Source organism: Myotis nattereri (assembly GCF_964212035.1).
Source record: "Myotis nattereri genome assembly, chromosome: 2".
In the NCBI taxonomy this organism is placed as follows: domain Eukaryota; kingdom Metazoa; phylum Chordata; class Mammalia; order Chiroptera; family Vespertilionidae; genus Myotis; species Myotis nattereri.
This window is the reverse complement of record NC_138076.1, coordinates 147185802-147201050: the sequence shown is the minus strand read 5'-3', so window position 1 is coordinate 147201050 and position 15249 is coordinate 147185802. Positions and strand designations below refer to the sequence as shown.

The 15249-nt window shown below is 36.0% G+C and overlaps 1 protein-coding gene across 1 annotated transcript in view; it reads right to left on the bottom strand.

The window, feature by feature from the left end:
• The window catches only part of ZFC3H1 (zinc finger C3H1-type containing), a 58767-nt gene that overhangs the window by 39838 nt on the left and 3680 nt on the right, over window positions 1-15249 (bottom strand). The window contains exons 2-5 of the mRNA XM_081083289.1: window positions 12059-12472; window positions 5574-5638; window positions 1831-2029; window positions 1369-1592 (exon numbers count right to left, since the gene is read on the bottom strand). Of these exons, the coding sequence (XP_080939415.1) occupies window positions 1369-1592; window positions 1831-2029; window positions 5574-5638; window positions 12059-12472 (902 nt within the window). The remainder of the gene's footprint in view (window positions 1-1368; window positions 1593-1830; window positions 2030-5573; window positions 5639-12058; window positions 12473-15249) is intronic.

Here is a 15249-nt window from a genome sequence, read left to right as displayed (position 1 = left end):
TCGATGCCCAGTTGGGGTGAGGACGGGAGGCAACCAACTGATATCTCTCTCTCCTCTCTTTCTCCCTCTCCTTTTCTCTCTCTCTAGAATCAAAGAAAAATATGTCCTCTGGTGAGAATTTAAAGAAAAATAAATAAATAATTCAAGTATTATATCATCAAAACTGTATTTAGATTCTTTCCAAAAAACAGTTACATTTTAGCTATAAATAAATTATTAATAGCTGAAAACTAGAAACTCTTGGTCGATATAATTGCATATTTTCTTTTTTACTTCTTACAATGTTTCACTCATAGAGATGTTTCATAACAAACTAAAAACAGCAAAACCTATACAGATGGATATAGGAGTAATGTGCAAATACAATATTTTTCTCTAAATGAAGATTCTATCAAAGTGTTTTTTAGAAGTTCAAATTTACAAATTGCTTGCTTAAGAAAATGAAACTCCTGAATCCCTAAAAGAGCTCTTACTTTTAATAGCATCTCTAATCCTCTTAGTACATTCACAAGTTTAGTCTCAAAGCTCAGAGTTCTAAAAATTATCACTTATAATAACACTAGATCAATATCAAATTTCCAATATATTTCCTGGCACCATCCATAAAAGAGAATTAGTCATTCAGTCATTACCAATGATTCATATATACTAAAGGCTCACAATTGCTTGATAACTAAACAGCCACTAAGGCACCCGGCTGGCGTGGCTCAGTGGTTGAGCATCAACCTATGAACCAGGAGATCACACGGTTCAATTCTTAGTCAAGGCACATGCCCAGGTGTGGGCTCAATCCCCAGTAGGAGGCGTGCAGAGGACAACCAATCAATGATTCTCTCTCATCATCGATGTTTCTCTCTTTCTCTCCCTCTCCTTTCCTCTCTGAAATCAATAAAAATATATGTAGAAGTAAGTAAATAAAATAAATAGCCACTAAGGCTATTACTAGATGATGATTTAACCTTCTTTAAAATAGTCTATTGATTAAGCATCACACACTTATAACTCCACATTACTAAATAATGAAAAATTAATGAAATTCTGCCCTGTACTTAGGTAGCAGCCATTTTAGAATAAGTCCTCACTACAATTTAGTAATCCTACTTTCATCTAACTAGAAAATAATAAAAAAAGCTAAATGTAGGATTTGCTAACCATGATTTTAGTCTTTCTTTTATTTCTTCTATTTTCAACATCTATAACTATAAAAGACTCATTTTCAATTATAACCTTTCCTTCTCCCCCAAAAAAGTTATATAAGCTGTATCAAACACAAGAACTTTATGTTTCTCAGTTGACTGAATCTATGAAATAAAACGGTAAGGACTCTTAAATTTGAGTAGTGCTTTGATTTCATATTCTTACACTCACTTTACTTCTTGACCGCCTTTTTCCACCAACCAATTTCATGAATCGATTGTACTGCTCTTCCTGATTTGAGAGATCTCGAATTTTTCTGATTTCTTCCTCTCTTTTCCTTCTCTCTTCTTCTTCAGCTTGTTTCCGCAGTTCCTCTTCTTTCAGTCTTTCCTGTTCTTTTTGTTGTTGTAGTTTCTTCCATGCCTTTGTTTGCTGCTTCCTCAATGCTTGTTTAGCTTTAAATAAAACATGTAGAAACATCAGTTATCTATCAGTTAGAATTTTCTAAAGGATAAAAGAAAACAAGAGCTTTAAAAATAATTTTCATTATCATTAAGTCCTCAGTTCTGTTTACATAGAACTGTCCTCTATTCAAGGACATATAATTCTCCACACTCAAAACTTTCTGAGTTAAAATCTAGACACTATACTGATAGATAAAATCATTTAAAAGAATTTAACAAAAATGATCACCTGTAGTGCTAACTTTTTTGGCCGAATGTGTTTTTGTACTGGTTTTAACTTTTTGCTGTACGGCTTTCATCTTAGTCAATTTTTCTTTGCTTTCTTTCATCACCTGCTGTTCTTTTTGTTGCCATTTTTTACTGGCTGACTGAAGAGCCAAAAGACGAAGTTGTAGTTCAGATAGTTCCTCTTCATCTTCACCAAGTTTCTTAAAAAAAAAAGTTGCAATTTTTAAATTATTTGACCTTAAACATTTCACCAAGTCAAATCTTTTATGTGATCAAAATTTAATGATGGTTCTAAGGCAAATATTTAAATGACAAATATAAATAAAATAAGAAAACAAGATTACTTACCATAGCCCTAGACCCTAATTTAGTCCCTATAATATAAACAGAAGATCAATCTGTACATATGTTCATGTGTAGGGTTGGAGGGAAAGGATACAACTGATGAAACAAGATAATACAAAGAAATAAAAAAGAAGGCCTGGCCTGTGTAGCTCAGTAGGTTGGGTGTTGTCATATGCATCAGGAGGCAGCCAGTTCAATTCCTGGTCAAGGACACATGCCCAGGTTGCAGGCTCGATCCCCACTATTTTCCCACTATTGGGAAAGAGGGTATGCAGGAGGCAGTGGATCAATGTTACACTCTTTAATCGATGTTTCTCTCTCTCTCCCTCCCCTTCTCTCTAATAATCAATAAACTATTCTTAAAATAAAAAAGGAAAGTTAAGGGTTAGAGATTAACATTTAATTGAGCTTTCCTAACAAAAAGAATTAAAATCTAGAAGCCAGTGAACAAAACAAAAAAAATTCAATCCAGGATCCATAGGAGAGATAAGGAATGAAGAATAAAGTGGTTATCATGTGAGTAAAACAGAGAACTGGTACATTGAAAGTCAAGATTCAAAGTTGCAAACTTTAAAAATATATGTATTTTATAACTCTATAGTGTTGAAAAAAAATGATGTAAAGACTTGCTTATATTTGAACATTACATGTTCTAAACCTATAAATATTTATCTGAATATTTAAAATATTTTAAACACCCAAGACTTTTCTTCAGAAAAGCTAAAACAGGAAGACAGATTCAGAGCAAATGTTTGAGAACTTTTTTTCTGACTGAAAAGACCTCTTTTGAGAGAATTTTATAAATTAAAGTCTATACATTTTAGCTAAAATATAACTGAAAATGTCAGGCAATCTAAGCAGAGGTTCTTAATTGGAGTGCATGAATTTGCAGGGGAATAAGGTAAGAAAGAGGTTTGGTTCTTTGGCCTCCCCACCCCTTAAAGTTAAATGCAAAATTGTATATGTTTTTCCTTTATGTGTATGTATGAAGAGGCAAAAAAATCAAAAGTCTAAGACTTAAAAAGGTCAAAGATCACTTATCTAATAACTATTAAAAAATATGTTCTTACTAGAGGCCCAGTGCACAAATTCATGCACGGGTGAGAGTCCGGCCAGGGTGAGGGGCCATGGGCGGTTGGCCAGCCATGCCCTGCCCCCTGGTCAAACTCCTGGTCAAGGGGACAACTTGCATATTAGACTTTTATTATATAGGATTTTGATTTTTAGATAGAGAAAAAAGGAGAGGGGGAGAGTGAAACATCGGTGAGAGAGACACATTGATCTGCTGCCTCCTGCATGTCCCCTACTGGGGATCAAGTCCACAACCTGGGTATGTGCCCTGACCGGAAATCGAACCAGGGACCTGGCCTGCTGGTCTGTGAAATGACGCTCAGTCCACTGAGCCACACCATCCAGGCTCTAATGACTTTTTTCTTATAGGTGAATTGTAATTACATTTTTCCTAAAACCCAATTATTTAATTCTTAAGCATAAAGAAACAGTAGTTCCTATATCAACAGGTTTCACCCTTACATGAACTATTATAAATCCCTAACTGAACTACCATTACGTCAGTTTATACAAACCAGGATATAGTTACCTTTCCCACTATTGGGAAATATATGTAAAAAATGAGTTTTAAAATTATCATCATCCTTTTTTACTCTATAGTCACTTAAACATACCAAATTCTACTGCTTGGTACTAAAGTTCTAGAGCCATGTTGTCCAATATAGTAGCAATGAGTCACATCTGGCTACTTAAATTTAAATAACCAAAACTGAATACAAAATTCAGTTCCTCAGCCACAATAATCATTTCAAGTGCTTAACAGCCACATGTGGTTTAATACCTACCGTATTAAAGAGTACAAATACAGAACATTTCCATAATTATAGAAAATTCTATTAGATTTTGGACAGTGCTGATCTAGAGAGTTTAAAATAAAGCTATCATCAGTTCCATTGAGACTTAAAAGTCTTCAGTTACTTTTTGCAACTATCCTTTTAGAATAAAAGAAAGAAACCACTGCCCTAACCGGTTTGGCTCAGTGGATAGAGCGTTAGCCTGCAGACTGAAAAGTCCCAGGTTCGATTCTGGTCAAGGGCATGTACCCTTGATTGCAGGCACATCCCCAGTAGGGGGTATGCAGGAGGCAACTGATCAATGTTTCTCTCTCATCAATGTTTCTAACTCTCTCTCCCTTCCTCTCTGTAAAAAATCAATAAAATATTTTTTTTTAAAAGAAAGAAACCACTGAGTCTACTGTGCAACTATATGCTATTTAAAGCAGCTATTTGATCAGCAAGAAGGGCACTGAACCTCATTCAACTCTTTGCTCTGACGTTTAAGTCCTACGTAACTATAGGCAAGTCACTTAACCTGTATAAATTTTACCTTATCTGTAAAATAGTCAACTTACTTTACAAAATTGCTGGGACGATATTAAAAAACATATACACATATATATGCATGAATGTGCATGTGTGTGTATCTGTTATATTATCATCCTTAAATGCAGGACCACCTCTTTCCTAAAGCTCCTAGGCTCTTTGCATCATTACCATTTACTCATAAAAACTAGCTGAAATCTTAAATGCAGCTATTTCCAGATCTCTAATTCAACAACAACAAAAAAAGGCTTGGATTATTAACTGCCTATTAAATGTCAAACACAGTGTGGTGATGCCTCTGTATTTTATCCTATGGAACCTCACAACAAAACCAGAGAACAGATGACATTAAACTCATTTTGTAAAGAAGAAAAACAGAGGCAAGCAAAGGCTTACACAAGATCAGTCAGCTGCACAGCCAGCGTGCCTGTGGTTGAGTGTTGACCAATGAACCAGAAGGTCACAGTTTGATTACCAGTCAGGGCACATGCCCAGGTTGAGGGCTCAATCCCCAGTGTGGGGCATTGCAGGAGACAACCGATCAATGATTCTCTTTATCATTGATGTCTCAATCTTTCTCCCTCTCCCTTCCCTCTGAAATCAATAAAAATACATATTTTTTTAAAAACCAATCAGCTAAGAGGAGCTAGAATTGGATACCAGGTAAAGGTTTGTCTAACTCCGAAGCTTTCCCACACAGGATAATGCCTCCCATAATTAAAAAATGAAATTATCTGGATGAAAATTAAGTTTCAAAAAACAAAGAGATCATCTAAAGAAATAAATAACACTTCAATTAAACACAATTTAATTGAACCTAGTGAAAAAATACTCTAAGATGTCTATCCAGATTTTCTTATCTTTAAGCTTATGTCCAAATAAAGATATAACAAAGATGAAAGTAAATTAGTAAAAAGCAAGACAATTTCCCTTTCGAAAGAACAGAGTAAAGCAGTACAACGGTCAGTCTTTTAGAGCTATCCAATTCCACAAAGTAGTATCTTACCTTTTCAGATAGAATATCTGAGGCACTAAGCCGTCTTGTTAAATTTTGTTCCTTATCTTCTAATCCTTTAAAATAAAACAGCATACTTTGAGGGAGCTATAATCAACTTAAAATAAGCGCTATATAATGTTTGATATTAATTATTTTAAAGGGTTTCATTTTCTCAATCTCTCAAGCAAAAGAATGTTGTTAGAGAAAATGAAAATCTGACTAAACTCATATTGGCTTCATTTCTAAAAGTTAGAAAGCTGGTGGTTCAAAATATTAAATTATAAATTAAAAGCCCATTTTGATAAAAATACTTTTAAACGAAAAATTATTATAAATGAGAACTATAGTAGACAACAAGCAAAGCTGCATCATTATAAAACAGATAATACACATTGATAAAATATAATTAATTCACACCTCTAAATGAAATGAACTCAACATTCAGAGACTGTATTGGATTTATACACCAAAGAAATGGTCCTCTGTCTAGAAAAGCGTCAGCACAAGTAGGTTAAGTACCAATAAATTAAATCCAACCAACATTTTTCCAGAATTCTAGCCTTGGGCCCAGATTACTGGAAAAGTTATTTACAAAATCTTGTTTATGTATTATCTAACCTATAACTGCTCAACAATAAAGTTACACACAATAAAGTTACAGTATATTTACAATAGCATTGAGATACACTTCTGAAGCTAAAAGAGAGTCTTTCCTCAAGATGACACAAATGAAGTCTAAAGTCCAAGTTCAGTTTCCCCCCACCTCATCTGTCAGTGTTCCAAACATCCTAACTTGATTGCCTAGAGACGTACTGGTAAAAGAACAGACAACTTATTCAATAAATGGAGAAATTACTAAACAAGTACCCTAGACAAAGTAAGTAGAAGGCAATCACCAAATAAGCTTTAAGGCCTATTTTGAAAATGTGAATTTGTTGCAACATGACTGATATATTAGAAAATAATTTGAGCATAACACAAATTTCATGTTTGCTTAAGTGTGATGTGTCTCCAAGAAACACTGAGAATGCAGAAAACTAACCCCCCAGTGATCCAAGCCACGTAGCAACAGAAAAACCCCACAAACTTTGAGCATCTACCAACTACTTCAGTTCAATGTGTATGTTATCAGCCACACTCATCCATATCTGATGTAAGAGCTTACTATCCAAATTCAGATAACCTTCCTTGCTCCACTTTATAATAATTCATAAGCTGCCCTAACCAGTTTGGCTCAGTGCATAGAGCATCAGCCTGCTGACTAAAAAGTCCCAGGTTGGATTCCAGTCAAGGGCATGTACCTTGGTTGCGGGCACATCCCCAGTAGGGGGTGTGCAGGAGGCAGCTGATCGATGTTTCTCTCTCATCGATGTTTCTAACTCCCTATCCCTCTCCCTTCCTCTCTGTAAAAAATCAATAAAATATATTTTTAAAAATAATAATAATTCATAAGCTGAAAATCTTCCACTTCCACACATACATTTTAGGTCTTTTTCAAAGTAAAATGACATTTATTGTAGTGTTTGAAGCATTTTTTTTTTACCCCTTTTAACATGGACAGCTGCACTACAATTTTTATTAGGCTCCTATCTTTTTTCATGTGTCACTGACACATTTTTTAAATGTTTCTCTAATTCCATTTTGTTCATAAACCCTGTGGCTTTTATTTTGCAAATTATGCAGAGTAGTGATTTATAGGAATGCATGTCACATTATAGCAAAATTGATCATACTTCAAAGAATACTAAAATGAAAAAAAATAAAGACATAAACAGACTTTCAATAGTAAGTGTAAAAAGCACTAAACTTTGCTCCTACATGAGAAGCCTATTAGTTGATGAGAATCTATCTCATCTATAACTGGTGGAGGCATCCTGCTTTAAAGTAGCATAGAGGCAACTATCCATTACACTAGCAGATATCTTATGAGCACGTTACCTTAAAAACAAGCAAAAACCATAAATTTCACACTATAAATTTAACTTTACACAAAGAGTATAAAAGCAGGTTATTTTTTAAAACCAAGCATATAGTCAGTCACCAATGTCATGTGTCCACCAATAAAATGTGTCTCTACAATAAAATTATTTCAATTCTCAATACTTCCAAAATGAATGCAGTATTTTAAAAATTATTACATGGTATCCTAAACTGAGCTAGAGACAGTCATCATGATATAGGTGATAATTAAAACCATAACTGAAAACACCCCAGAAAAAATGGAACACTAAGGACATCAACAGTTAAGTTACCAAGAAATTTTTTAAAGAAAAATCAGAAAATTAAAAGAAATTCCAGAGAGGCCTGGCAGCCCACGGCCTGGACGACCCTGACTGGCAGGGGCTGCGGCTGCGCTGGGTGCCTCCCACCCCGCCCTCGGCGCCCCCGCCCCTCCAGGAAGGGGAGGAGGCGAGGGGAGCCCGCCGCTGAGGCCGCCGAGGCCGCCAAGCCCCCCCCTCGCCCCCTCCCCACCCCCGCCCAGCCTGGGGTCCCCCTGCCCATGAGGTGGATACCCCCCGGGAGTAAAAAAAAAAAAAAAAGGAAGAAATTCCAGATGTGTATGGTATCACAGAAACCCCAAAATTTCAAGATTAGTGAGAAAAACATCACTGAATATAGACCTCAAAAGTCAAAGTGATCCTTTGAGAACATGTACAAAATAAATAATGGCAAGAATTTGCTCAAGAATCACTCAGAATAAAAACCAAAGTTCTTATATGGCTCTGCATGATCTATCCCTACGATCTTTGACCTCTTCTCTCCCACTATTCATCCCCCTAACTCTCTTTTTTAAAAAAATACGTTAAAAAAAAATACGTTATTAGTTTTTAGAGAGAGGAAGGGAGAGGGATGGAGAGATAGAAACATCAATGAGCGAGAAGCATCAATTGGCTGCCTCCTGCACGCCCCCTATTGGTGATCAAGCCTGCAACCATGCACGTGCCCTGACTGGAAGTCAAACTACTGAGCTCTTAGTTCATGGATAGACGTTCAACCACTGGGCTACAAACGCCGCCACTCTCTCTTCTTTGGTAGCACAGGCCTCTCTGTTATTCCCCAAATAATCCAGGCAACCCTCTGCCTTAGGGTCATTACTCTAGTTCAGCGATTTTCAGCTTGGGTGCCGCGAGAATTTTTAAAACATGTGATACCTGACTGCCTTAGGAGCACTGGCCTCTTCTTCTTTAGATTGTTAAATAAAAAAATAATAACAGCCAACTCAACAACAGCCATTCTGTATGAATTAATCAAAATTAGACCTATTTTTTTGTCAGATCAGCAAAAAATATATTTTCTGGTGTACTGCAGAATTTTAGTAATTAGTTTATGTGTCATATGATGAAAAAGATTGAAAACCGTTGTCCTAGTTCAGTGATTCTCAAACTTTAGGAGGTATTACAATCAACAGGAAGGCTTGTTAAATATAGATTGCTGGGCCCCACTTCCAGAGTTTCCAATTCAGTATCTGGAGTAGGGTCTGAGAATCTGCATTTCTATAAAGTTCCCAGTTAATGCTGGTACAAGGACCACAGTAAAAAAAAAAAAAAAAATTACTGCCCTAGCTATTCATTCTATTTGCCAAGAAACCTCTTCCCCCTGATATCCATTTGGCTATTTCCTCAGCGTCTTCAAAACTTGGGTTTAAGGACATTCAGAAAGCCAAGAGACATATGAAAACATGCTCAAAGTCACTAATCATCCGAGAGATGCAAATCAAAACAACAATGAGGTACCATCTCACACCAGTCAGACTGGCTATCATCAACAAATCAACAAACGACAAGTGCTGGAGAGGATGTGGAGAAAAAGGAACACTTGTGCACTGCTGGTGGGAATGCAGACTGGTGCAGCCACTATGGAAGACAGTATGGAGTTTCCTCAAAAAACTAAAAATGGAACTCCCATTTGACCCTGTGATCTCACTTCTAGGAATATATCCCAAGAAACCAGAAACACCAATCAGAAAGGATATATGCACCCATATGTTCATAGCAGCACAATTCACCATAGCTAAGATCTGGAAACAGCCTAAGTGCCCATCAGTAGATGAATGGATTAGAAAACTGTGGTACATCTACACGATGGAATACTATGCTGCTGTAAAAAAGAAGGAACTCTTACCATTTTCAATGGCATGGATGGAACTGGAGAGCATTATGCTAAGTGAAATAAGCCAGTCAATGAAGGAAAAATACCACATGATCTCACTCATTCATGGATAATAGTGATCATTATAAACTTTTGAACAATAATAGATACAGAGGCAGAGCTGCCTCGAACAGACTGTCAAACTACAGCAGGAAGGCTGGGGAGGGTGGGAGGGCAGGAGGGGGATGGTTAAGAGATCAGCCGAAGAACTTGTATGCATGCATATAAGCATAACCAATGGACATGACACTGGGGTGTAGGGGAGGCCAGGGGATTGTCAAGGGCGGGGAAGAAAAAAAAAGGAGACATATGTAATACTCTTTGTAATACTTTAAGCAATAAAAAAATAAAAAAATAAAAAAATAAAGAAATTAAAATAAATAAGGTAAGGGATTCTTAAGAACAAATTTTTAAAATATTTTTTAATTGATTTCAGAGAGAAAGAAAGCGGGAGAAAGAGTAACATCAATGATGAGAATCATTTATTGGCTGCCTCCTGCATGCCCCACACTGGGGATTGAGCCTGCAACCCAGGCATGTGCCCCGACCAGAAATTAACCGTGACCTCCTGGTTCATGGGTCGACACTCAACCACTAAGCCACACCGGCCAGGCATCTTAAGAAAAACTGTTTGTCTGTTTGTTTTGTTAACCCTTCTCTGAGGATATTTTTCCATTGATTTTTAGGGAGAGTAGGAGAGGGAAAGACAGAGAGAAACATCGATATGAGAAAAACATCAATTGATTGCCTCTTGTACACACCCCAATCAGGACCCGGGCTGGGGAGGAGCCTGCAACCAAGGTATGTGCCCTTGACTGGAATCGAATCCAGGACGCTTTGGTCTTCAGGCCAATATTCTCTCCATTGAGCCAAATTGGCTAGGACAAGAATAATTTTTAATAAACTTTTATAACTTACAGGAAATGGACACATTACTAGAAAAACATAGTTTATGTAAACTGCCTTAACCAGAAATAGAAGAGTCACAAAAGAAAAAAAGGAACAAAACAAACGAACAAAAAGAAATAGGTCAGTAGTTTAAAACCTTCCCAGAAAAAAAACTCCATCCAGACCCAGACACTTTAACCAGCAAGATTTATCAAATATCCCAGCAATGATTCCAATCTTGACCTATTCCAGAAAATAAAAAAAGGAAACCACTCCCCAACTCATTTTGAGCATCACAACCTTATACTAAAACTTGGCAAGCAAAAGATAGGTAAAAAATTAAAGGCTTTGAACCCAGATGAAAAACTCTAAACAAAGCATTAGCAAACCTTTATTTATGAAGGTTTTAAAATGCCTGAAATGCCAAGAACTCAAATGTCCCTCAACTAGTAAATGGATAAACTGCAGAGCCATACAAAAGAACACTCAGCAATAAAAAATAACAAACTGCTATTATATACAACCAAATGGATGAATCTCAAATACACTATGCCAAGAGAAAGTAGCTAGAAGCAACCTAGGCATGTACCCTAGCCAGAAATTGAACCCTCAACCTTTGGTATATGAGACAATGCTCCAACCAACTGAGCCACCCAACCAGGGCTACATGACATTCTTGAAAAAGCAAAACTGTAAGGATAGTAAAGAGATCAGCAGTTACCAGGTGGGCTAAGGGTTTGGGAAGTGAGGGACTGACTACAAAGTGGCATGGAGAAATTGGTAGGGGTTAATGGAACTGTTCCATATCTTAACTGGAGAGTGGTGGTGATTACCCAACTGTCTGCATTTGTCAAAATTCAAAAAACTACATATGTAAAAAAGGATAAATTTTACTGTGTATAAATTATACATTTATAAAAAGAAAAATTAACAAACCAAATCCATGATGTATAAAAATGATATATCAATGAACTAGCTGGATTATCTCAACTACACAAGGGTAGTTTAACACTACAAAATCAATGAACATAATCCACTACACTAATAAAGAAGAAATATTACATGCATGCTCTTCTCAATAATGAAGAAAAAAGATTTGATAAGCTTCAACATCCATTTCATGCTGAAAATCTCAAACAAGCAATAGGGGAAAGGAAAAAAAATCCAACAAGGGATAGTACATGTTTAAACATGTTTAATGGTAAATGTCAAAAGCATTCCCTTTAAGTTTGGGGAAAATGGTGCCCACTATTACTTATACTAAAAATTGTATAATTTTTTTAAAAATTAGAATGAAATAAACACCTTCATTTGATGATATAATGATGTAGAAAGTGCAAAAATAACTCAGATAAATTATTAGAATGTCAATGAAGCATGCCACCAAAATAGGTAGTTAGGTACCCCTTTAGAAATACAAGACTCTTATACTTAACTGAAGTGTTTAATTCCATTACCTTGACTGGATTCAGTAGCGTCAGATTTCAGGGAAAGTTGTTTTGTTCCATCTTTAACTTTTTTCAACCGGTTCTTATCTCCTGGTAAAGTCAATTTTTGCCTGAGTGGTTTTAATTCAAATGCCTGGAAAGTTTTGACCTGTGTTTTCTCCTCAGGAGCTAGTTCTTTACTTGAGTCCTTTATAATACTGACATTTTCAGTGCTTGTTTGGTCCTCAGAGTTCAATGTTTTTGGATCTTCCTGCACATTCTCTTCTTTGCTACTCAAAGCTAGTTTTTCATCCTTATTGATGCATTCTAGTTCCAACTGTATTTGTTTGTACTTCAAAAGTAAATCTTCAAAAGTTTCTTCCCCACAGTTCTCACTTTTTGATGAATAATTTTTTCTTGATGGAGATCTTCCAAAACTTTTGGCTGAACAGCATATTAAGGAAACCAGTTTCCAAAAACTTTCCAGTTAATTTAACAAAAACACATTAAGTTATAGATGAGTTGTCTCCCTTTTTTCAAGATGAAGTGATATTTTTAAATTACTAAATTCCACTTTAATATATATGCTGCTAATGCCCACCTTCATTCTGTGCCCATATTTCAAATTTAACAAATATCCATATAAATAGTCCACTTACAAAATCACTAGTGTCAATTATTACCCGTAGTATCCACAGATATTCCATCTGGTTAGGTTATAACATCCTTCCTTCTGTAGGTATCAGGAAAGCCCATAATGAGCTGATGCTAAGATTCCTTTCTGAAGCAAGAGGGAAGAAACTGAATGGTTTGTCACAGATGTGGATAATTTACACTTCAGATAATCAGGAGGAAAGTTTCTTCTTTTTAATTAGTTTCTTCTCATGTCTCAATTTTTAAAAAACAGAGATAAAAAATGAACACTGACAATTAAGACTGATTTATGAATAAGAAACATTTGCTTAAAAACCTAATACATAACAATCTTCGAGCTCATCAACTATACTAACATCTAACACATGCATAAACTAAGACAATGAAGGCAGTTTTACGATAAAAAAAATAAAACTCTTAAATAGTATTCAAAAAGTATCTTCTAAACATTTCCCCTAAACATAAGGATACCTAAGCCAATTATTTTAGTTATTTTCTTCTCTAACATAGTGATAAACACAGTACAACTTCTTTCTTGGAAATGGCTAAAGTTACAAACTATAAATTTTATTCAAAATAATTCATACATATGAGAATTGTTATACCTCCCTTTTCCAGCCTACAAATTAACAAGAGAAAAGTATTTAATGTGACTTTAATACAATGTCATCTACAGATCATTTGAATTGGCTAGAATATAGCATTAGTTACCAAATGTTTCTTCTGTTTAATAACTTACACGACAAGCAACTTGCAAAGATTTTAAACTTCCCTAATGACCAATTCAAGAATGGGAATCAACACCAAATATTTTAGAAACTAAACAAGAATTACAACTAAAAATCTTAATGGTTCTAGCAAAAGTTTGGGTAAATATTTGTTCTCTGATCTCTTCAGAGCCACGTTTCTTAAAAGAACACTAGTGCACTGGTTCTCAATCTTGGTGCACATTAGAATCACCTGGGAATTTTTTTAAAATCCTGATTTCTGGGCTTCATCCTCTGGAAATTGTTTCTTTGTTATGGGGTGAGGCCACAACATTAGTAACAAAGAAACAGAATTTCCGGAGGATGAGGCCCAGAAATCAAGATTTTAAAAAGATTCCCAGGTGATTCTAATGTGCAGCCAAGGTTGAGAACCACTGCACTAGTGTCTCATTACCTATCTTATACACTCTCCAACCCAATGGCATCTGGCTTCTGCTGGCCGAGTTTATCCACCACTTTTTACCTGACCTCTCTGTAGCATTAGACACTAAGCCACTTCTCTCTTGGCTTCCATAACTTCCTTCTCCACTTGTTTCCCTACATTTTTTTCCCTTTAAGTTTTCTTAACTCCAGTAATGGTGCTCTCCATGGTAACACATAGCCTCTCTTTTTATTTTGAGCATTCTAATGCATTCCCATAGTTTTACATACTATGAGAAGCTTGGCCTAGAACAAATATTTGGAGTTCTTCCACAAGTCATCCCCGATACTGCAGCTAGAGCCAGGGGTGGGCAAACTTTCTGACTCGAGGGCCACAATGGGTTCTTAAACTGGACCGGAGGGCCGGAACAAAAGCATGGATGGAGTGTGTGTGTGAACTAATATAAATTCAAAGTAAACATCATTACATAAAAGGGTACGGTCTTTTTTTTTTTTTTAGTTTTATTCATTTCAAATGGGCCGGATCCGGCCCGCGGGCGGTAGTTTGCCCACGGCTGTGCAGCTAGACCAGTTGAGAACCACTGCACTAGTCTCACCAAAAACAGACTCCAAAATCCTTATAATGGCATATAATGCCTTCATTTGACCTGTACTTCCTTTTCCAATCCACCTTTCCCCTATTCATCACAATTTATGCATGGCTTTGTGTCTAGGTTTTTCTGTTCTTCAAATTGACCCCAATTCAAATGTCACCTATTTGAAGCCAGAAAATTATTTGCTACCCTACCATTATGTATTCTTTGTACACAAATGTTGTAATTAACTGCATTTACATCTCACTTTTCAATGGAGCTATCTAAAGGCACAGCCCCAGTAATTAAAAAAATAATAATGACATAACATTGGAAACCTTTACAGAAGGAAGATTCAATACACTCAATAAGAAATAAAATAACTAAAGGACTGAAAAAATGAGGAAAAGTGAGTTATGATTTTAACTGACTAATCCTCAAGGCTCAATGAAATCTTATTTTAAATTTTTATTTTTATTGATTTTAGAGAATGGAAGGGGGTGGGGAGAGAGAAACATTAATTTGTTGTTCCACTTATGTAGGCATTCATTGGTTGCTTCTTTTATGTGCACTAACTGGGGATCTAACCCATAACCTTGGCGTTGGTGACAACCTGAACTACCCAGCAGGGCTGAAATCTACTTCTGTCTATGCAGAACAGCTAAAAGCAAACACTTAAAGGATTTAATTTTAAGCTGGCCAGGATGCAATTTCTAGCTGAAACCTGATTTTAAAAACAAACTACCTGTCAACCTTTACAACTACAGGTGAAAATAGAATGACTGTCTACTGATGAGAGACACTGGCCTAATATTTTAGCTCTCATCAGATTTAAAGGTTTAAAACA